At 44.6% G+C, this 22,030-nt stretch overlaps 1 protein-coding gene across 1 annotated transcript in view; it reads left to right on the top strand.

The window, feature by feature from the left end:
• Positions 1-22,030, top strand: part of PIR (pirin) — a 127,960-nt gene that overhangs the window by 100,874 nt on the left and 5,056 nt on the right. Inside the window, 2 exon segments of the mRNA XM_032331689.1 lie at positions 2,480-2,524; positions 14,130-14,212. Coding sequence (XP_032187580.1) covers positions 2,480-2,524; positions 14,130-14,212 — 128 coding nt within the window.

Raw genomic sequence — 22,030 nt, 5'->3', positions numbered from 1 at the left:
GACAGAACGTAGGTAGTTGGAAGCCCTCTTTAAGGTTTACCAGGGGCACGTGCACTTGGACAACATGTTAAAAGGAAGGAATAAAGGCAATTCTCGCCCCCCTCGCCCCCCTCGCCCCCCTGTTTTGACTCCATTCCCTCTAATGCTGTGTGCCTTCCCCCCAGTAGCATGAATTTTGTTACTGCTGGTGAGGATGGGCTCCGCATGCTAACAGAAGACTTTTGCAAGGGGCAAACATAGGTGAAGGCACTTACTCCATTGACCTGGCCATGACTTTGAGCAAATGTTTGATCCTTCTGGATCATGTATAAAGATAAAACAGAAAACAGGCCAATGGCAATTCTATGTGGAGTAGTTTTCTGTTCAGAGGGTGAGTAGGAATGAAGCACAGAGGTCAGAGAAGAAATGAGATTAGGACAATCACAGTAAACCTCAGTCAAAACCCAGTTGAGCAATTGAGAGCTTTGAGGTTTTGTCAAACTCAGAAGCCCTTAATTTTTTAGTACCTTTCCAGCACAAAGAGGGGCTTGGTTGCGTAAATTACGACGCGTCCTTCCACTGGAATGCTTTGCAGTCTTTCCTGAGGATGAGTTATTTCTCTGTTTTGACATGGAAAGGTATTCAGAATAGAACATTGAGTTTGTTCATGCTTTTAAGCAAATGATATATAGCACTGAAAACATAAAATATCAAATTGCTAACAACAATATGGATGTCGGGCCAAGGATGAAGATTTCAGAAAGATTTTCAATTTAGAGATTGTACACTTCCAAGTCTTAAAATATGTTTGAAATTTATGTGTATGAGGTTTTTTTTTTTTAATAATCAGAGAAACACAGCGAAGATGTTTGCACTTTGAAAAATCAATGTAAACAACGTTCAGTGGTGGATTTTTTTTTTAATAAAAAATCGGCGAGGAAAGAGGTTTTGTTGCAGAATTACGGTTCGCATCAGGCCCAGTAGGACTGGAGCGGCTGAGCCGCCATGAGGAAGCAGAGAGGGCTGTTCTGTAGCAGAGCCCGGCCGGCCCCGATAACACACGTGGAAGTGGGCTGTGGATCATTGGCCTGGGCTTTCTGCATCACGAACCTCCCTCTGCCAAATTGCACAACTCACGCATTCCAGCTGGGCCTTCTCATCCCAGTGACTCCGCCCACAGCGCATGTGCGGGAGTGAGTGGTGTTGGCTACGTGCATGGAGGCTGAGCTTGTGGCTCTGGACTTAAGGGAGAACAAGGGGGAGTGAGCCATCAGCAAGTCAAATTACTTCCAGAGGCCTTCAACTGAAGCTGGTGAAATCTCAGAGAGGAAAAACTGGGCAGTGGGAGGGTGAAAAGATCTCTGGCGTCCGCCCAAGTGTCTTGGTTTGTTTCGCCATCCGTTGGGTTTTCGTAACCAGACTTCTTCACCAGATGTCGAGTGTTCTCAGTTACACCTTCTCTCGTGTGTGTTTCAACCCGCCTGGCCTGGCATCTGCAACCCTGGAGTATATGTCGTCCCCCGTGATCCTTCCACACCTGCCTTGCTTTGTTCCTTGTGTCACCACGGTGACTCACACTGGCTTCAGTCTGGGCCCTGCCCTTCCACCTTGAACTCTACGGTCCCACATCTTCTCCTCTTCCACTGAAGGCACACAGGTGATGTCCTGCTTCTGTTTTGAGTTTGCTATTCCTGGATTCAGGTCTCCTGGTGGCCCTGAAGCATCCCTAGTGGGTCATGGGTACGAAGACCCATGGAAACCAAGTGCTGCCTGGCACTGGGAGAGCAAGAGGCAGGTTGTCTGTGGTTCTGAGCTTGTGGCCCCATGGGTCACAGTGGGAGTCTGCTGAATGCTGTATGACCTCACAGGAAAGCACACACACTTGAAAAATTGGGTATGTAGTTCCAGCAAGTGCACAGACCATCTGAACCCCACGTGTACCCCAAAGATTGTGCATCCCCAAATCCCTGGAACTGATCCTCCATTTTAGGATAGATGAAGAGGAATGAATTCACTAGAGACTCAAGTACAACTAAGTACAGTGTGTTTCTAGAATTTTCTTCACACTTGAAACTACCTGGATATACAATGAAGTAAAGATAAGCCAGACTGGGGTGTTGCGGTTATTAGCGTGACATTAAAACTGGAGGGGACGGTTTGTTAATACAGCTGTTGGCATATGGCTGTGTAGTTGGGGGAGCTGTATACTGTCTACTTGGGTGGATATAAAACAGGGTGGGCCAAATCCTTTAGGTTTAGGGGTACATGTATACGTGTGTCCATGCATGCATGCATGTGGGAGTGTGTGTTTTTAACAGCTCACGGAAGTTTAAATTTTAACCGTGCATCTAAGAGAAAATAAAGGATTTCATCTCAATTTATCTTTCATATCTGTTAGATGTTTTTATATTTCCTAGAGATTGGTTGAATATATTATTATATCTTTGTTCCTTTTGGCATTATGGACACTAACCTTTTAACATTGCTGGTTCTTTTTCAGGATGGACAAGCTTCATTTATACCATATCTGGAGATGTGTATATTGGTAAGTGATGACGATGTTGTTTGGATTCAGTTGCACTGTAATTTGAAGGACTGAAGGGGGAGAAAGCAAGATGAAACCTCTCATGTCATCCACTACTGTGCTGCCTTCTTGTCCGGCACCAGCCCTCTCTATATCCTAGTACGTCCTGGCAAGCCCAGGGCAGGGCATGTCTCAGCTTCCAGCATGTTCGGTGAGGGAGGGGAATATGAACGCACGACAGCCACCATTTTACTGCAGCCTGTGTGTGGATGTAAGGTCCAGGCAAGATCATGTGGGTTGACATTCTTGTTAAGAGGTTGGCGATCTCTGTGCTGATAGACAGATGGGGCTCTAACGGGCTAAGGGGAGCAGGAATCTGTCTCCGGGGAGGTGGACGGAGGTGAATTTGCAGTCCCAGGTGCCGCTGAGAAATCTCAAAGTTGGTCTTCTCTTATTGTAAGGGTTGTATATGCGGCTCTTGCTGAGGCTAGTCTAGGACAGCCGTTTCAAGACTCAACCAACTGTCATTTTATAGATGACAAAAGTGAAGTCTAATGGAAGTTTTATAACTTGCCACGATGATGCCTTGGTGGACCTGGGACGAGAACCAAGGACTCCCCAGTCCTGTTTCCCATGCCGCACTGCATAATCTTTGTACGGTGACAAGTCGGCAGCTCCGCCATTGAACGTGTCTTTCCCGGTCCACCTGTAGGCTGGCTCCTCTGTCCCCACCCGCCCTGTCATCCTGGAAGCGGCACAGGGGGCAGGCATGTCTCTCTGTGGGCCCGACGGAACACTGCTGTCGCAGATGCTCTAGGTGCCCTCCCCATACCCCCAATGCCTCATCTCCACGGTGCCCACTGACAACTCCCAGCTCACCGGGGGTATCTGTGTCTCATGGCCTGAAGCTGTCTCTGAAATGGGGAAGGCTGCTCTCTTTGCCCCAAACAGGGCAGGATCGAGGTGCTGGGGGACTGACATTTCCAGAAGCTACCTCATCCGTCAGGTGGGATAATGGAGGGCTGTGTGTTGTGAGGCCTTTCCAAGCCTCTCCCCACGGGCTTATGTCCCAGCCACCCACAATGGGCACAGGCTTGAGAGCACACTCTTCTTTGTCCTCTTTCCCTGACCTAACTCTCTCAGTTCCTGGACTGTTGCTGCCTGTGTCCAACTTTGGGTAAATTCCTTGCCCTTAAATATGCATCCCAGACAGTGCTGCTGGGAAAACTGGAACTAAGAGAATCAGCCTCCCCCGCCCCCTCCCTGCCCCTCACGACAGATGTGTACCACTCAACCTCACAGAGCCCCTACATGGCCACCTCCTGGGGTGATACAGCCCAGACTGCTGCCTTATTGATAACATCTGCTCCGAACTTGAAGACGACCCTTAGAGCCACTTAAACCATTCTTCATAATCTCTGAAAGAGTTCAGTTGCCTCAAATTACTCTCCTGGAAAATAGTGGTAATACAAATCCATGTATTTTGATTTTATATAGTAAAAATGGCCTTAGTTCCTCTTTCGCTGAATAGCATTTCAATTGTGGGTTAGAAGCAAAATTCATTTCTTTCAGCATTTGAAAAAACATGAGCAAAATTAGTAGTACTATCACAAGTGTCACAAGTAAACTCTATTAACTGTCTGAAAGAGGCGAAGCATCAACTGTTTTAAGAGCTTTAGAAAATCTTGAGTGTCACAACATACTTGATACACGTGGAGAGTCAAGACTGGTTTTTGTGGCAGTAGTGCCCATTAATTTAGGATTTCAAGAGGAACAAAATAACCTGCACAAATGGAAAGTAACAAAGGGAGCATGTGAATTCCGAGGTGGTAAGGAGAGCAGAAATGTTTGTGTAGAATGAGAAAAGGCAGGGACAGCAAACTTGTTATAAAGGCCAAGATAAGAAATACTTTCGTCTCTGAGGACCAGACATTTTCAGTTGTCAAGGACTTTTTCCAGCCCTCCCCGCACAAAAGCAGCTGCAGTAATCCAGTAATCCGGAAGCCCTTGTGGTGGCCACTGAAGCGTGAATTGCGTGTCTTTTTCATGTGTCACAAAATGCTATTATTTTGATCCATTTCAGCCATCTACAGAGGTAGAAAACTTTCTTAGCTTCTGGACCGCTACAAAAGCTCCTATTTGATTTTGGTTTAAATGGTGGTGTGAAGGATGACGTGGAGGAAAAGGTTAACAAATAATCTTCAAAACCTGTTTTTTTATTCGGAGTATCATTGACGCGCACGTGACATTAGTTTCAGGGGTACCATGTAGCGATTCAACAGGTCTGTAGGCGACGCTGTGCTTGTTATGCCCTCCAAAATGGGTCCGTGATGAAAGGAGCGAGACTGATACAAAGCGAAGGTCAAGCAAAGCTTTATTTCGCGCCAGGCATCAAGAATCAAACCAAACCTTCGGGGTTCAGGGCCACACCTCTTACAAGAGAGGGCGACCCTTCTCTGTTTCACAGACTAGGTTTTAAGGGCAAAGGCCATGCGGTCGGGCCTGGCCACGCACAGGTGGCCAATGAGATTGTAACACACACAGGAAACTCCACAGTGATGCTAGGTGACCAGTTGAGTTACAATTTACCCTAGCAGACATTTGAACCAGCCTATTACACCTTGATTGGGATTGGTGTCAAAAGGCTCCCAAAGGGCGGGGCCCATACTCCTTGGTAGCTAGGGAGACAGTATGCGCCCCCACTGATTGATGTCTCCACCTGGCCTGACCCACCCCTGTATCTGGGCTTTGTTACCTGGAGCTGGGGGAAGGGGACCAGGGACAGTTTAAGGATTAAACAACGTTATTGATTTAACCTTGATGGAAGCCTCTTGCTAAATAGGTCCTTACAGCGCTCACCACACTTGGCGCTCCCAACTGTCGCCATCCAACACTATTCTGATATCAGGGCCTGTATTCCCCATGCTGTGCCTCCCCCCACCCAATTTTTTGATTGATTGATTGATTGGTTGATTGTGAATGCTGTGCATTTCATCCCTGTGACTTAGTCCTTCTGTAACTGGAAGACTGTACCGCCTGCTTCCCTTCACCCATTTTGCCCATCCCCTCATGCTCCTCCCTTCAAAACCTGTTTTTAAGATTTGGGGGAGGGGGGTGCCTGGGTGGCTCAGTGGTGAAGCATCTGCCTTCAGCTCAGGTCATGATGCCAGGGTCCTGGGATCGGGTGCTGGAATTGAGCCCCCACATCAGGCTCCATGCTCAGCAGGAAGCCTGCTTCTCTCTCGCTCTCCCACTCCCCCTGCTTGTGTTCCCTCTCCTGCTGTGTTTCCTTGTCAAGTAAATAAATATAATTTTTTTTTAAGATTTTATTTATTTATTTGACAGACAGAGATCACAAGTAGGCAGAGAGTCAGGCAGAAAGAGAGGAGGAAGCAGGCTCCCTGCTGAGCAGAGAGCCCGATGCGGGACTCGATCCCAGGACCCTGGGACCATGACCTGAGCCGAAGGCAGAGGCTTAACCCGCTGAGCCACCCAGGCGCCCTAAATATAATAATTTTTAAAAAGATTTTATTTGAGAGGAAGAGAGCGCCTGTGCGCCTGTGTGGGCAGGAGCAGGGGAAGGGACAGAGGGAGGAGGTCCCGGCTAAGCAGGGAACCCCAGGTTGGGCTCCATCCTTTTCCCTGAGCCGAAGGCAGAGGTTTAACTGACTAAGCCATCCAGGCGCCCACTCAAAACCTGTTTTCATCAGTAGTTAGAGCCCTGTTTCCTAGCAGACCTTTATTCCAAGAACTTAACAAGTGCAAAGCTCAACAACCGAAGGGGTAAGAATGATCTGTACATCTCCTTGTTTTACTTGAGAAGCCAGGAGTTTCCTGAGCCATTTCTAGTCACTGCCCTGGTCCCCTCTCATGACTGTGGGCCACTAGTGCAAAACATCTGGCAGGAAATGGGGTAACAGTGTGCAGCATTGGAGCGGACTTGCATCTGTCCAGGGTAAACTGGACGGTGGAGAGAATCCAGCTCACATACTGGCCTCTGGGGACTCTGCTTTAGCCAATCAGTGACTGGCCAAATGATCTCATTTGAATTTTATCTTCTTCCCTTCCTCCTAACCCCCCCTCCCCACCACCGTGGAGATGTTAATGAGAAAAACAAAAGGCCAAGAACAAATCGCCAGAGGCAAAAAGACAAAGCCCGAAAGCTCTTAAATATGTACTGATGTATAAAATCTATAAGAGAGAATCCAGAAAACGTGTTCTGAGACATTTTTATCTTGCTTTTAAAACCTGGATGGCACCAGCAAACCACAGATGGCAGGAACCAATAAGCAAGTAATTGTCTTTTCCAAAATGCCATGCACCTCCATTCTGTTGGAATAGATGTTACAAGTGTGCATTGAGCTGGAATAAAGAGACTGCCATTTGGGTTGAGAAAGTAATCAGGGGAGATCCCATAAAATGGAGATTCAGGTGGACTCAAAATATTAATTGATGGCAGGAAGTTCCTAAAAGACAGATATTGGTAAGTTTTGAGTAAGGACAGGTGGAGGTTTCAACATGACAGATTACTGGAGTGAGATCTTTGACAATCATCTTCTACTGAGGCATCAAATCCTTTGACCAGCCCTCAGCTGACATCTGTGCAGTCAGTAGATGATAAAAAGAAAAAGAAAACAAAGAAACTGAAAACCACACAGTCAGAAAGCTAGTAGATGCCAAGTAAACTGGTGCTGAACCCCTTCCCTGGCGCTGAGATGAAAATGACATTAGACATTAACACAGATCAAAGGGTAGAGGAGTTTATATCCTGTAGCCCTCTGGCATGGGATGGTTTATCAGCTTGGATGTCAGTCTCCTAGAGGGACCAGTATCGCGTATACTGTTTGGCTGAGAAAGTATATTTAGAAATCTAAAAATATTTGTCTGTGGTTATTGAAATGACACCTAACTGGCTTATTATGAAGGTAGTGAAATGTTTCAGACTCACTTAAGTATTTATTCATGCTTAGTTTGTGCTCAGCCCTTTGCTGCTGGTTCTGGGTGGTACTAAGTTTGACATGGACCCTGGATCTCGGTAAAGGGGGAGAAATGCTAGAAGCCCTCCGAATTGACCTCCACTCACCTAGAATGAACTGGACTGAGCAGTGTGTTCCTTCCACGAGGAATACCTTGCATGAGGTGCTTTGAACACCCAGGATAACGGGCAACCTGGTCTGCTTGCCCATTGCTACTCCCTGCAACCAAATTGGAACTTTAAAGGCAATTGTGATTGCAATGAGGCACTTTAATTAAGCTATATGTAAATTAATGAAGTAGGTATCAAAAGACTTGGGCTCCTTGGCTAAGCGTCTGTCTTCAGCTCAAGTCCTGATCCAGGTCCTGGGATGGAGCCCCAAGGTCAGGTTCCCTGCTCAGCAGGGAGCCTGCTTCTCCCTCTCCTTCTGCCTCTTCCCCTCCCCATGACTCCCCATTCCTGCGGTCTTTCAAATAAATAAAATCTTTAAAAAAAAAAAAAAGAAAAGAAAAGTAGGTATTTTTAGAACTCAGCCAAATGCTTTGTAAAAGGAAATTGCTAAAAAAGAGCTTTTGAAAGAAAGAGAATGGGGCAACTAGTAATCTAGAAGGATTTCAGTGGTTGCAGTCATGTACGCTTTCGAGAGACAGGGCTTCAGTCCAATCAGCCGACCCACCTTGACTGTATTTCTAAAAACTGGCAAATGTATGCACATTTGCGCTTTAATTTAAAATGTTGGAGGCAGTTGACTGTCTCTTCCAGTTAATGATCCTGATTGCATCAGATAAGGGGGCTTCCATTGTACACACAATTGAGGAAATCAGACTCTCGTGGAAGTGCCATCACTAGCACTGGCATCCTTGTAAAGACAAGAGAAAGGAAATCAGGCATATGGGGGAAAGTTGCCCAGCGATTAATCACACACTGAAACCGCGGCACTAACTTGAAAATATGTATTAAAGTATTTTGCCCTTTCAGGACTGTTTCGGCAAACCAAACTATTTGCAGTTCAATTGTTTTCCAGTACATCTTCCTTCACTGCCCTCTTAGAGTCAACATTCTTGGCGAAGCTTCTTGATGGAAACTATTTCGTATCTGATTTGGCTCTGGTATAATTGAAAGTAGTCAAACACAATAAAGTATATTTTCTTTGCGACTAATTTTAGGTCCAGGAGATAACCAGGTGGGTGAAATAGCATAGAAACGATAAGATGACAGAAGCAGTCTTTGTTTTCGGGGATCCTGTTTTAAACGTTTCCTAAAACAATATAGAAGCTTAAGGTACAGTTAGAATGACCTGGAAACCTGACTCCAGCATCTACAACGAAGGTCAGCCATAAGCTTATGGCTTCAGAATCAGCACTATGATTCCTCCCCTTGAGCGGCAAAGAAGGTGGGCGGCAATGGTGTTCCAAATAAAGTGACGATTGGCGTTCTTAGGAAAACATGAACTGTTTGTTTCTAATTTTGCGTTTGCTCATAGACCCGGGAACACCCCAGTCAAGCGAGCTCCCTTGCGAGGAGGTGCAGAGGAACCCAGTTCTGCATTAGTGGAGAGTTGTCCCTCGCCAGCCCACTCCATAATGACAGGAGACGGGCTGTAGAAGTTGTTGGGGCTTCTGTTCAGTGGGACATTCTAAAATGTTCCCTCTAAAATGAGGGGCCAAGAGTAGACCTTGTGGGTAACGTATTTGGGTGTTTTGTATGAATGAGTTGAAGATAAAAGCATCCTTAATCAAATGCTTCTTCATCGCACAGTTAAAGATATACCCAGTTCTAAGTAAGATTATTCTTAGACTCCCAGACCTCTGTTCTATTGACAAATCCGTGCATGAGTAGAAAGTCCGCGGTGGCCTCTCGTTCACTTGCATGGCCCCTGCTGACCTAAATCTTCGATAGAGAAAGGACCTTTAGTGGTGCGTTGGGCCAACTGTCGCTGGCTGGAGGGGGCCAAATGTGCACCTCTTCCCTGACCTCACACCTCACATTGGTAACTTGAAATTGGCCACAGTGGGAGGCTTTACGCCACGGAAATGAGCACATACTACAAATTGGTTCATTCTTCCACTCTTGCCTGAAAGCCAGTTTTATTTTTTCAGTTAAACATTTTATTCAGTAATTCTATTTCAAATTTACATTAATCCTTTCTTTTTCTCAAATTACTTTTTTTAATGCCTTTTTAAAATTAACATATAATGTATTATTTGTCTAAAGGGTACATGTCTGTGACTCATCAGGCTTACACAATTCACAGCACTCACCATAGCACAGACCCTCCCAGGTGTCCATCAGCCAGCACCCCCATCCCTGTCCCTCCACCCCCCAGCAGCCCTCAGTTTGTTTTGTGAGATTAAGAGTCTCTTATGGGGGCGCCTGGGTGGCTCAGTGGGTTAAAGCCTCTGCCTTCGCTCGAGTCATGATCCCGGGGTCCTGGGATTGATCCCCACATCAGGCTCTCTGCTCAGCAGGGAGCCTGCTTCCTCCTCTGTCTCTCTGCCTGCCTCTCTGCCTACTTGTGATCTCTGTCAGATAAATAAAGAAATAAATAATATTAAAAAAAAGAGTCTCTTATGGTTTGTCTCCCTCCAGATCCCATCTTGTTCCATTTTTTCCTTCCCCACTCCCCAAGCCCGCCACCCTGCCTCTCAAATTCCTCATATCAGTGAGATCATATGATAATTGTATTTCACTGATTGACTTACTTCACTTAGCATAATACCCTCTAGTTCCATCCACATTGCTGCAGATGGCATGATTTCACTTTCTGATGGCTGCATAGTATTCCATTGTGTGTGTGTGTGTGTGTGTGTGTGTGTGTGTGTGTGTGTATACACCACTTCTTCATCCATTCATCTGTTGATGGACATCTAGTTTCTTTCCATAGTTTGGCTACTCTGGACGTTGCTGCTATAAACATTTGTGTGCACGTGCCCCTTCGGATCACTACATTTGTATCTTTAGTGTAAATACCCAGTAGTGTAATTGCTGGGTCATAGGGTAGCTCTATTTTCAACTTTTTGAGGAACCACCATGCTGTTTTCCCGAGTGGCTGTACCAGCTTGCATTCCCACCAACAGTGTAGGAATGTTCCCCTTTCTCCGCATCCTCGCCAACATCTGTTGTTTCCTGACTTGTTAATTTTAGCCATTCTGACTGGTGTGAGGTGGTATCTCACTGTAGGTTTTTTTTTAATTTTTAAAAGGATCTTATTTATTTATTTGACAGAGATCACAAGTAGGCAGAGAGACAGGCAGAGAGGCAGGGGGAGGCAGGCTCCCCACTGAGCAGAGAGCCCAATACGGGGCTCGATCCCAGGACCCTGGAATCATGACCTGAGCTGAAAGCAGAGGCTTAACCCACTGAGCAACCCAGGTGCCCCTCACTGTGGTTTTTATTTGTATTTCCCTGATGCTGAGTGACGTTGGGCACTGTTCCATGCATCTGTTGGCCATTTGGATGTCTTCTTTGCAGAAATGACTGTTCATGTCTTCTGCCCATTTCTTGATTGGATTATTTGTTCTTTGAGTGTTGAGTTTGATAAGTTCTTTATAGATTTTGGATATTAGCCCTTTATCTGAAATCTAGTGTTAAACATTGACTAGCACACCCCTTCTTCTGGGACGGAGGTTCTTAATCTTATTTTGTGCCATGGACCCTTTTGTCATTTGCCAAGTCTCCACCTCTTGAACAGTGTTGTTGTTGTTGTTGCTGTTTTTAATTCAATGAAACCATTAAAATGTTAAAAGCAGAAGTTTGCAGTAGAGTTCTAGGTGTGCTTCTTGGATGCCATCTGAAAGAACACCATGGAGCAGTAGCACTACTCTCCGTTCTCAGCACTGATTCCCACGAAGGGTGTTTTGAGATGGCCATGGCACTGTAACAGGAGGGGAAAACACCTGTGATCTCTACTGGAGATGGAGTCAGTGGCCCAGCCAATACCACAGTGGTCGTTGGCTACATTCATGACCAAAGGAAAGGCCGAATCTCAGCTCTGTGTTCATGAAAAGAAAGTTTTTGTCTGCCTTCCAGCAATTGCTTTGAGTTCTAGCCATGGGTCCCGGGACTGCACTGACCCCAGGTTAAGGACTCTTGCTTGGGGCGGGGGTCGGGGGGCACCTGGGTAGCTCAGTGGGTTAAGCCTCTGCCTTTGGCTCAGGTCATGATCTCAGGGTCCTGGGATCGAGTCCTGCATTGGGCCCCCTGCTCAGCAGGGAGTCTGCTTCCCCCTCCCTCTCTCTGCCTGCCTCTCTACCTACTTGTGATCTCTGAAATATAAATAAATAAATCTTTTAAAAAATTTCGGTTGGTTAGAATCCTATTTCACATTTGCAAACATCAAAATGAGCCTCGTTGCTCAAATGGGTGATCTCCAAAGTGGAGGTAGAAGGGAGGCTTTCCCTCGGAAAAAAAAAAAAAATTACTATGTTTGGGCTCCAGTATTCACAAAATTCACAAATTATGTGTCTGTTTATATAATAATTCCTCAAGCTGTTGTTTTCATTTAAATAAGCATACCCAGGGTGCCTGGGTGGCTCAGTGGCTTAAAGCCTCTGCCTTTGGCTCGGGTCATGATCCCAGGGTCCGGGGATCGAGCCCCACATCGGGCTCTCTGCTCAGCGGGGAACCTGCTTCCTCCTCTCTCTGCCTGCCTCTCTGCCTACTTGTGATCTCTGTCTGTCAAATAAATAAAATCTTAAAAATAAATAAATAAATAAGCATACCCTAATTGATTATTCAGCTTTAGCTTTAACATGTCAGGGGGATGCCCAGATTTACGTCTCCAAATGTCCTTAAGGTGTATCCCTCTTAGGCGTCTCTATGGGCTTCTCTTCCTGCTTGGAACCTTCTCTCTGTTGTCCATTTGCATGTCTTGGTTTTTTTTTACCCAACTGAAAGAACCAGCCCAAATCCCAGCCTCCTGTGACTATTCCAGCCCATGTGGCTTCTCCAGTCCCTACCCTCGTGCAGAAGCACTGCTGTCATCTGGTCGCTGTGTTATCACGTTCCTAGAGAGGATCCCATTGGTCTCCTCTCTCCCACTGTTGCCAGGTCCTTTAGATTCTTTCTTAACTCCACCTCGAAAATCCATCCCACTCTCTTAGTTCACACTTTACTTGATTTTCTTCTTCCTTTTTTTTTTTTTTAAGATTTTATTTATCCATTTGAGGTGGGGAGAACACGCATGTGTGCACACAAGTTGGGAGTAGGGGCAGAAGGAGAGGGTGAGGGAAAAGAACCAGTGGACTCCCCACTGAGCATGGAGCCTGACACGGGGCTTGATTCCAGGACCCCGAGATCCAGACCTGAGCCAAAGTCAGCAGTGTAACCGACTGAGCCTGCCTGGTGCCTCCAGACCGTAATTCATTTTCATTGAGACTGTGACAGTAAGCCCCTAACAGGTCATCCTAATTTCATTCTTGCCTCCTCAGTCTATTCTATGCTCTGCTCCCAAAGTTATGTCCCCAAGACACAGATCTGACCATTTCAGGCCCAACTCTGTCCTCAGAGGCCCCCCACTTTATGTGGATAAGCATGGCTTCCAAGTCTTTTCTTGATCTGAAGCCGGTCTCCATTTCCATCATTCTTCCCAAAGGAATGTCACAGCAGTAGTGGACGGGTCACGCTTCCCCTAGAGATGCCCCGCATGTTCCCCACACCTCAGCTTCGCCCAGGCTGTTGTCTTGTCTAGAATGCCCTATCCCCTAGCTTTACGTGGCATAGATCTCTGTAATCCTGCAAAGCTCTGTTCAAGTCAATTCCTCCATGACAAATCCTTAGGGCCCCTAGACCCGAGTTAGCCACTACAGCCCTGTTCTCTCATTGAACTTTGCTCATTATTTTTCTGTTGTACTAGGACACAATTTCATTTGTATTTCATCTGTCGTCCTCATTATAGAAGGAGTAGGAATGTAGCCATCCTGAAGACACACCCCCCAACATAGCCTTTAGAACAGAGCCTTGTTCATAGTGCAGTAGCTATTTACTTACTTATTTTTCAAGGGAGTTACTCTCCGATTCTTTTATGAAAATATATTTAGTTCCTCCCAATGAGATTTGAGTTACTTGTGTAAAAGGAGCCTGAGAGGTGCCCAGCTGGCTCATTGAGTAGAGTTTGCGACTCTTGCTTCTCAGAATCATGAGTTCCATCGAGCCCCACATTGGGCGTGGAGCCTACTTAAAAAAACAAAACAAAGGAATTGGCTTTGATCTTCTTTGGATTTTCTGATAGAACTAGGCACTTATGGGTGTTCCATAAATACTTGTTGGTAGGAATTAATGATAGCATTTACTAATTTTCCCAAGTATGCTTAATTCCTAGGAGGTATGTATAATTTGCTCAAGGAAGCATTCTTATTAGCATGTAATGCCGAAGACTTTGCTTATAAATTGAGCTGTTCGGCCTGCCACCGAAAGTGTAAGTGGAAACACGATGCAGGATTCACTTCCTTGTTTTTTATGCATTGGAAACCAGCCAGTTTCAGACTTTAGTACTTACAGGTAAAATAAACCAAGAGATTTACGGAGACTCCTAAGTCTCTTAAGTCTGAGGTTGAGACGAATATTATGGTGCTATGGAGTTAACCATGTTTGTAACCATGTGATAAATGTACTATAAAGAACGTTTGATTTCATGGGTCATCTTCCTTGTAGGACCTGAGGATGCACAACAGAAAATAGCACCTCATCACACAGCAGTGCTGGGGGAAGGTGACAATGTCCAGGTGGAGAACAAGGTAAGTATTAAAAATCGGTAATTTTCTTAAATTGTACTTTCTACTGGTTTATAGGTAAATGCCCGTCTCCAGTGCAGCTGGAAAATGTTCTCTCTTCCCTCGGCAAAGAAACTATGCCACAAGTTTATTATTCCCTTTTATTAACCTCTGCTATTTCTTTTTTTTAAAGATTTTATTTATTTATTTGTCAGAGAGAGAGAGAGCACAAGCAGGCAAAGTGGCAGGCAGAGGCAGAGAGAGAAGCAGACTCCCCACTGAGCAAGGAGGCTGATATGGGACTCGATCCCAGGATCCTGGGATCATGACCTGAGCCAAAGGCAGTGGCTTAACCAACTGAGCCACCCAGGCGTCCTAACCTCTGTTATTTCTATCGGTTTATTTTAAGGTTTTCTCTATACCCATTGCTCATCTTCATAACTCACCTGAAGTCTTTCTTGTTTACCCCTAGACATGTGAATCTGGAGGCAACATGTCTTCCTTGTCTCTTAATTTTCTTTCTTTAGACCCTTGATTGATTTCCTTTTTAGTCAAAGTGAAAATGGATCAGCCCCCTAGGAGTATAAATACAGATCTCCATGCTTTCTCACAGAGAGCCCTTTGCAAGTCAGCCCCATTTCGAACCAAGAAGATCATATGATGCATTTTGTCTCTTTTGGGTCCAACCCCTGCTTCTGCTATTTTAGGAGTCTCGGGAGCTTCTATCCCCAGATTTTCAGTTTCTTCCTTGGGTTTCTTTCATTGCATTGGGTGATTCTGTCACTCTCTTGTGAGCCCGCTTAGCCAACCCTGTGGCTTTGTGTCCTTCTCAGAAAGAGGACTGAAGAGACAATTGTGCAAAAGCTCCCGACAAGGTGAATTTTGCAAAGTAGGAATGAAAGCTACTTCAGTGGCAGGTGACTGGTGGAGAGGCAGGCTGACTGCTCTGAGGCACTCTGCCCCTGGGGTTGTAGAATGCAGTGGATTTAAAGAATTACTACATCCTTGCCCACTTTACTGGCAGCTCACCTACTGCGGCTTTAGTCACCCAAGGCACCACCATGAAATAGGAAGCAAGTAGAAGAAAATTCTCCTGGGCACCAGAGAAAATGCAGATCTTGGGGTCCGTGCCCTCTCTTATTAGGTTGAACTGTTTGAAACTGCTCCTTTGGACCTACAAAAATGGCAGTTTCCCCTGTGCCGACCCCAGGCAGCAGAGAGTCATGGAAGCTACACAGAGGCCAGAATCTCCTGATAGTGGATTTGTTTGTAACATTATCAGATTTTAACTTGACACCATTGTTCCTCCTATAATCTAGCAGAGGGCACATTGCAAATGAGAAGGGCTCCAGAAGCTGGAAAGAACCACCAGAAAGATTTACAGCAGGGCTGGGAAGTGGGGGCAGCCAGAAAGGTGGGAGGCAGCTGGGAGAGCCAAGGAGCCCCGTCCTGTCGTGGGCACTGCTGTCGATGTCGCTCTGTATGAGCACAGTGGAGCTGGCGATTCAGGAGACCATTTCAATGAAAAAAAAAAAAAAAGGATTTTAGAAAACTAGCATTTCAATGGGGATGTCATGCTTATGTCCATGGATAGCAGCAAGTCCCCCTAGATTAGCGGGGAGAAGAGATAGTGACCTTGCCACTTGTTAGCCATGTGACTATGGGCGGGTTGCTCTACTTCTCTGAGATTCGGTTTCTCTGGCTGTGAAACCGAAATAATGATGCCATGCACAAGGGCACAGGGTCAGTTCTGCCCGATAGGTCAAATTCAAACCTGGCTCTGTAGATAAAGTTTTGTCAGAGCACAGCCAAACCCGTCCCTTTCTGTTTGTCTGTGGATGCTTTCAAACCACAACGGGAGATTGGAGTGTTTGTCCCAGAGACTGGGTGACGCACAGAACCCAAGGTACTTCTCCTCTGGTTCTTTACCAGGGCAACTGTGCTAACAATGCCTGATCTAGTACCTCGCAGCTGCCCAGTAATGGCAGCTAGAAAGTTCACTGAGCTAAACCCCTAATTGAACAGGTCGTCATGTCACATACGTGTTGTGTTACCTAATGAGGATTCATACTTTAGGCCTGTAGGTTCAGGGCATATAACAGTTTCTAGAGCTCAAAAAAGCCTCTGAAGTATCCTGATTCACTCCATGGCCCCAGCTCAGGGTTATATGCACTTGGAACTAAGCCTGAGGATTAAAAAAGGAAGACGTGACTTCCTAATGCTCCCCATAGTTCCCTTGGCACTGAGTTGTGGCCAAGAATAAGGATTCGGTATGCTCCCTGGCTTCCGTCTAGCCCTTCAGCACTCCTTACTTCCACAGTCAAGCCTGTCTTCCTGGTTAACTAGTGGTAATGGGCGGTTTCCTCTAGAGGGGCCCGTCGTCTGGGGCAGGAGAGCCGGGCGGCCCCAAAGATGATGCGGGTCGCATCTGTTCCCAGCTATCCTGCTCCATCTAGCATTTGACCTGCCTTAGATCGGCACATTTTCGGCTTCAGGGACCCCCGTCTGCTTGCACAGGAGGATTGTCCTCCGTGACTATTACTCTGAAGTCCTCCCTGGCAGGTAGCAACTGCAGGGGCTTGGTTTATGCCAGATTTCAGAGTCTTTAAGCCAGAACTTTGACTTCTTAGAGGAAGCCCAAACTCCCCAACAGTGGCTTCAAAATAGTCTTAACTTTTTCAGAGTTCTTAGAGATTGGGATCAACCCCATGCTACTCTGGGCATTTAATCCCGGACTGTATTGATGACCCTGAAATGGTCTCTGCTTCAGGAGCTCAGGCTCCCCTTGGGGCTCTGGCCCACAGTGGGTGCTCTGGATGCCAGGATGGCTCCCTGACCAGGAGCACATCGGTTTGATATGAAAGGCTCGATGTCACCTTCAGACACATGTTTATATTGATGTCCTGCAGAGAAAGCCTTAAGCCTCATGGATCAGCCAATTCACTTGTAGTTTAAGGTAGACAATCAGTTCTTCTTTGGCTGCCCCCAAAACAATAGGTGATGGTCACGATAATTTTTAACTGCCACTGTTTGTGGGGAACGCAGTAACTGAATAAGATGAACATTTTGATTCAAATATAGATCAAAAGGCAGAAATAAAACACTCTATTAAAACTAGAGACAACTTTTTTTGCTTATTTATGGGTAAAAGTTCATAACCATTTATTTTTAAAAAACTGGTAGTAGTTCATTCTCTTACCTTTCAACTGGCCTATGAGGTGTGAACAGTGAAGTCCAGTAAGAACAATCGCATGCAATTAAGTCGTGCTAAAGCACAGTTTCTTCCTGGTGATTGTTTTCAGGTAATGTAGCACTATGATAGGTGTCCTTAAGCCAAAAGCGTGCCCTTGGATTCATTCTCAGAGTCCTACTGCCATCTCAAGCTTCAGGATCAGAGTGGGAGTTCATATTGCTCATAGCTGAGAAACTGTCCACACCTCCAGTAAATCGTAGGGCCTTCACCTGGGCGTTGATCATTTATCGTTGGTATCATTGGAACTCTGGATTTTTCTTAGGAATAGAATTTATGGAATAACAAGAGCAATTTGTAAAAGGAAATTATTCATGGAAACCCAGAAGGGCCTAACTCTGAGCTAAGAGCTCTGAGAAGGTTGACTGAAGTCAGAGACATATATGGCCTGGGCCGGAAGAGACCATGACCTTCAGGTGGGGAAATTATACCTGAAGCAGTATGTTGGCCCCCATTACCTTTATATGGGGTCTTTTCATCAAGCCCTAAAAGGCATTTACTGAGATCCTCACAGGGACCCATGTCTGAAATAGCTCTCCATTCTCTTTCCTTGTGCGTGATTTTCATCGTTGGACGGTATGCCCAAGGTCACTGTAGATGAGGACTTTTGAAGGTAACAGCAGTTGGGACTTTTAACCATATCAGCACTCTACTGAAGATCCAGAAAGATGATTAGCTTTCTCCAAAAAAGGCTAAGTAGGGAAAGAAAAAAAAGATATATTTAAGGAACAAGAAAAGGACATCAGACATCTGGCTTAGGATAGAGGAGCAGGGGCTACTGAGAGGTTAATTTAGTGGGAAGGTCATGAAAGGAAGCGTGGACCATCAATCAGGTTTCTGAAATGGGAATCCAAACTCCTGGCCTCCTTAACACCCAGCAGTGAAATCATCTTTCATTTCAACATCAGCTGTAAGTGTCCCTTTATTTTACTATGCAAATTATAAATAGAAAGTCATCCTTTGATCTAATATGAAAAGAAGCAAAATTCTTATTTTTAAACTTGACCATCATTTCTAAATGTGTAAACTGGGGACATTTTGTCATTCACAAAAAGTACGCCTTCTGAATTAAGAAATTTACATTCTTGGGGCACCTGGCTGGTTCAGTGGGTGGAGTGTGTGACTCTTGACCTTGGGGTTAGAAGTTTGAGCCCTAAACATGTCTATTTCTGAATGTCACATTAGGAATAATTTGAAGCTGATGTGCTGGCCAAATGGACGATGTTCCTAATTCCAAATATAATAAATTCCAGAAATATTTTCTGTGTAGCACTCAATATGGAAACATTTACTCCTTATGAAGATTGGTCTTCTCAGTCAGCACTCAGCAGTGCGTCCAGACCACCAAACCTTCTCAGATAAAGGAGGAAAATGCAAATTAAGAGTTTCTTTAATCAGAAATACCCTTCCAGAAATACCCTTAAGACAAACCATGTGATTTACTTGTCTTATTACAACGTTTAAATCTCTCATTAAAAATTTTTAAAAGGGAAGATTATGCAAATCCAAAAGTAAGGTTTACTTTTTTTAAAATTTATTTTAAAAGATTTTATTTATTTATTTGACACAGAGAGAGAGAGATCATAAGTAGACAGAGAGGCAGGCAAAGAGAGAGGGGGGAAGCAGGCTCCCCACTGGGCAGAGAGCCCAATGTGGGGCTCCATCCCAGGATCCTGAGATCATGACCTGAGCCGAAGGCAGAGGCTTAACCCACTGAGCCACCCAGGTGCCCCAGGAAGGTTTACTTTTGACATTTCTTTGCTATTAATGTAAAATAGGTCCCAGAAATATTGCACTAAATGGAGCCTTCTAAAACCATCCAAGTGATATCTGCTCAGTTAAATTTCTCTCCAAATGGGTCCTATTATATTAAAGTCTCTAAAGTTTGTCTTTAGAATTAAGATTTGATTTTTTCCCCTGAAACTGAAAAGAAGTATTAATTATGAGGTCCAGTGCCAGTGTGAAGCAGGGAAAGACACAGGTTTATAGATCACTTAGGAGATTTTAAGTTGCTACAGGAATCCTTCCAGAGAACACATGGACAGTATGACTCTGATCCCCTGCTATCACTGATGTCCTGTGATGTCCCCGAACCAGCGCCAGAGAGAGCAGAAGAAGAGCCCTCACAACACTGTAAGAAACCCTAACTGTTGTAAGCCACTGAGTTTAGGGTGATTTGTTAATCACTGATGCAGAACTGAACGTTAATGTAATTCTTTGGAGGCATGTCTTAGGTCTATCTAATTTAAAATAAATAATAAATAAAGCAGTAATGATTAAAACTTTACCCTATTCTAATAATATAGCATATTTCTTTTTATTTTTTTCTTTTTTAAAGACTTATTTATTATTATTAGAGAGAGAGAGAGAGAGAGGCAGCACACAAGGAGGAGGGACCAGGGAGAGGGAGAGAGAGAATGTCAAGCAGACTTCCCACTGAGTGCAGAGCTCGGCATAGGGCTTGAACCCACAACTCTGAGATCATGACCTGAGCCAAAATCAAGAGTCAGATGCTCAACCCATTGAGTCACCTAGGCGCTCCTAGTATAGCATATTTCTAAATATGTGGTAAGGTCATTATACTACATCATATTTATATACTTCTTTTTTTTAAAAGATTTTATTTATTTATTTGACAGAGAGAGACACAGCAAGAGAGGGAGCACAAGCAGGGGAAGTGGGAGAGGGAGAAACAGGCTTCCCACGGAGAAGGGAGCCCGATATGGGGCTTGATCCCTGCACCCTGAGATCATGACCTGAGCCCAAGGCAGATGCTTAACCAACTGAGCCACCCATGCGCCCCTATATTTATATACTTCTGATACAAAGCTCATTAATTAGAATCATTATAATGTTACAAGTACCAGAAGACTTATCATTGGATTCAACAAAGATAATATTTTAAACTTCCATGCATTTAAAAAAAAATTCATATTGTGCAGGCCTGAAATTGATTTCTTCTTTTGCCCTGCACTTGAAAATATTAAAAGGCAAGTTGGGGTAGAATGGTTTCTGCAAAAGTCTTAACTTATTCCCTGCAGTCCCAGGGCCGGTGTCATTTAGTACAGTCCCCCAGCAGACGCAGTGATCATCTCTTTGGGTTTTTGTTCAAGGGCCACTTTGTAATTTTGCAAGTTGTTAAAAATTCCTGAAAATTCCTGAATTAGAGAGCAAATACATTTTTGTTTTTAAGTATCATATGGTCTCCTGCTTATGAGTTGTACCATTTTGAATCCCCATTAGAAAAATTATGATCATTCTTGTTTCCTTACAGCTTTGCCAAAAAACATGTTTTTGAACTTTTAATAAAACAACTTTTTCCCTTAAAAAAAAATCTCTGTTTAACCATTTCCAGGCTCTATTTATTTATACATCATCACCCTACCTACCCACAACCCAATTTGCTGTCACAACATGCTTACATGAATTCATCTGAAAATCAAAAAATGATTCTGGTAGTTCATATTTTATAAACAGATATCATAAACTCCATACACTAAAGATTAGTGCTTTAAACTAAGTGCAGATGATCAATCCCTACTTATTCTTGCTTTAGACACCATGCTAAACAATTAGGCTTTGTGGTTTTCAGACCACCACCCTATGAGGTATTCAGAGGTAGAAGAAAGAAAGGCACTATTATAGAGCAATACAAGAAAATAGCTTAAGATCAACGATGGAGGGGCGCCTGCAGGTGGCTCAGTCGGTTAAGCCCCTGCTTTTGGCTCAGGTCATGATCGCAGGGTCCTGGGATCAAGCCCCGCCCGCATCAGGCTCCCTGCTCGGAGTGGAGCCTGCTTCTCCCTCTCCTTCTCTCCCTCTGCTTGTGTTTCCTCTCTTGCTGTGTCTCTCTCTGTCAAATAAATAAATAAAAAATTTTTTTTTAAAAAGATCAATGATGGAAATGAAAAAAAGAACTACATAAAACAGGCATAGAAGCTTAAAAACTAGTCGAGGACCACTTAGTTAAGCCAACAGGCTCTACAGACATCATCATACACTATAGCTCAGGACAATAATTAATATACATGCTGATGATCCAAATTTGTGAGCAAGTTCAATTGTGCATAATATACACTAAGCTCTGAGCAAAGGGTGTGGTTTCTATCAGAAATGATTTTTCTTTTCAATATCACATTTAAATGACTAAAAGTTCAACTTAAAAAAATGCAGTTATCAAGAGAGCTTTATTCCGGGGCACCTGGGTGGTTCAGTGGGTTGGAGCCTCTGCCCAGAGTGCTGGGATCAAGCCCTGCATCAGGCTCTCTGCTCATCGGGGAGCTTGCTTCCCCCTCTCTCTCTGCCTGCCTCTCTGCCTACTTGTGATCTCTGTCTGTCAAATAAATAAATAAAATCTTTTTTTAAAAAAAGAAAAAAAAAGAAAGCTTTATTCCCTAATGACTGTGGAGTGGTGAAATTTAAGTGTGAATCAACAGACATTTGAAAGAAAAGTATTTTAGGGGTGCCTGGGTGGCTCAGTGGGTTAAAGCCTCTGCCTTCAGCTCAGGTCATTATCCCAGGGTCCTGGGATCAAGCCCCACATCGGTCTCTCTTCTCAGTGGGGAGCCTGCTTCTCTGCCTACTTGTGCTGT

The sequence above is a fragment of the Mustela erminea genome, chromosome X (assembly GCF_009829155.1).
Source record: "Mustela erminea isolate mMusErm1 chromosome X, mMusErm1.Pri, whole genome shotgun sequence".
In the NCBI taxonomy this organism is placed as follows: domain Eukaryota; kingdom Metazoa; phylum Chordata; class Mammalia; order Carnivora; family Mustelidae; genus Mustela; species Mustela erminea.
The sequence above is the reverse complement of the archived record's forward strand: the minus strand, read 5'-3'. Positions and strand labels throughout refer to the sequence as shown.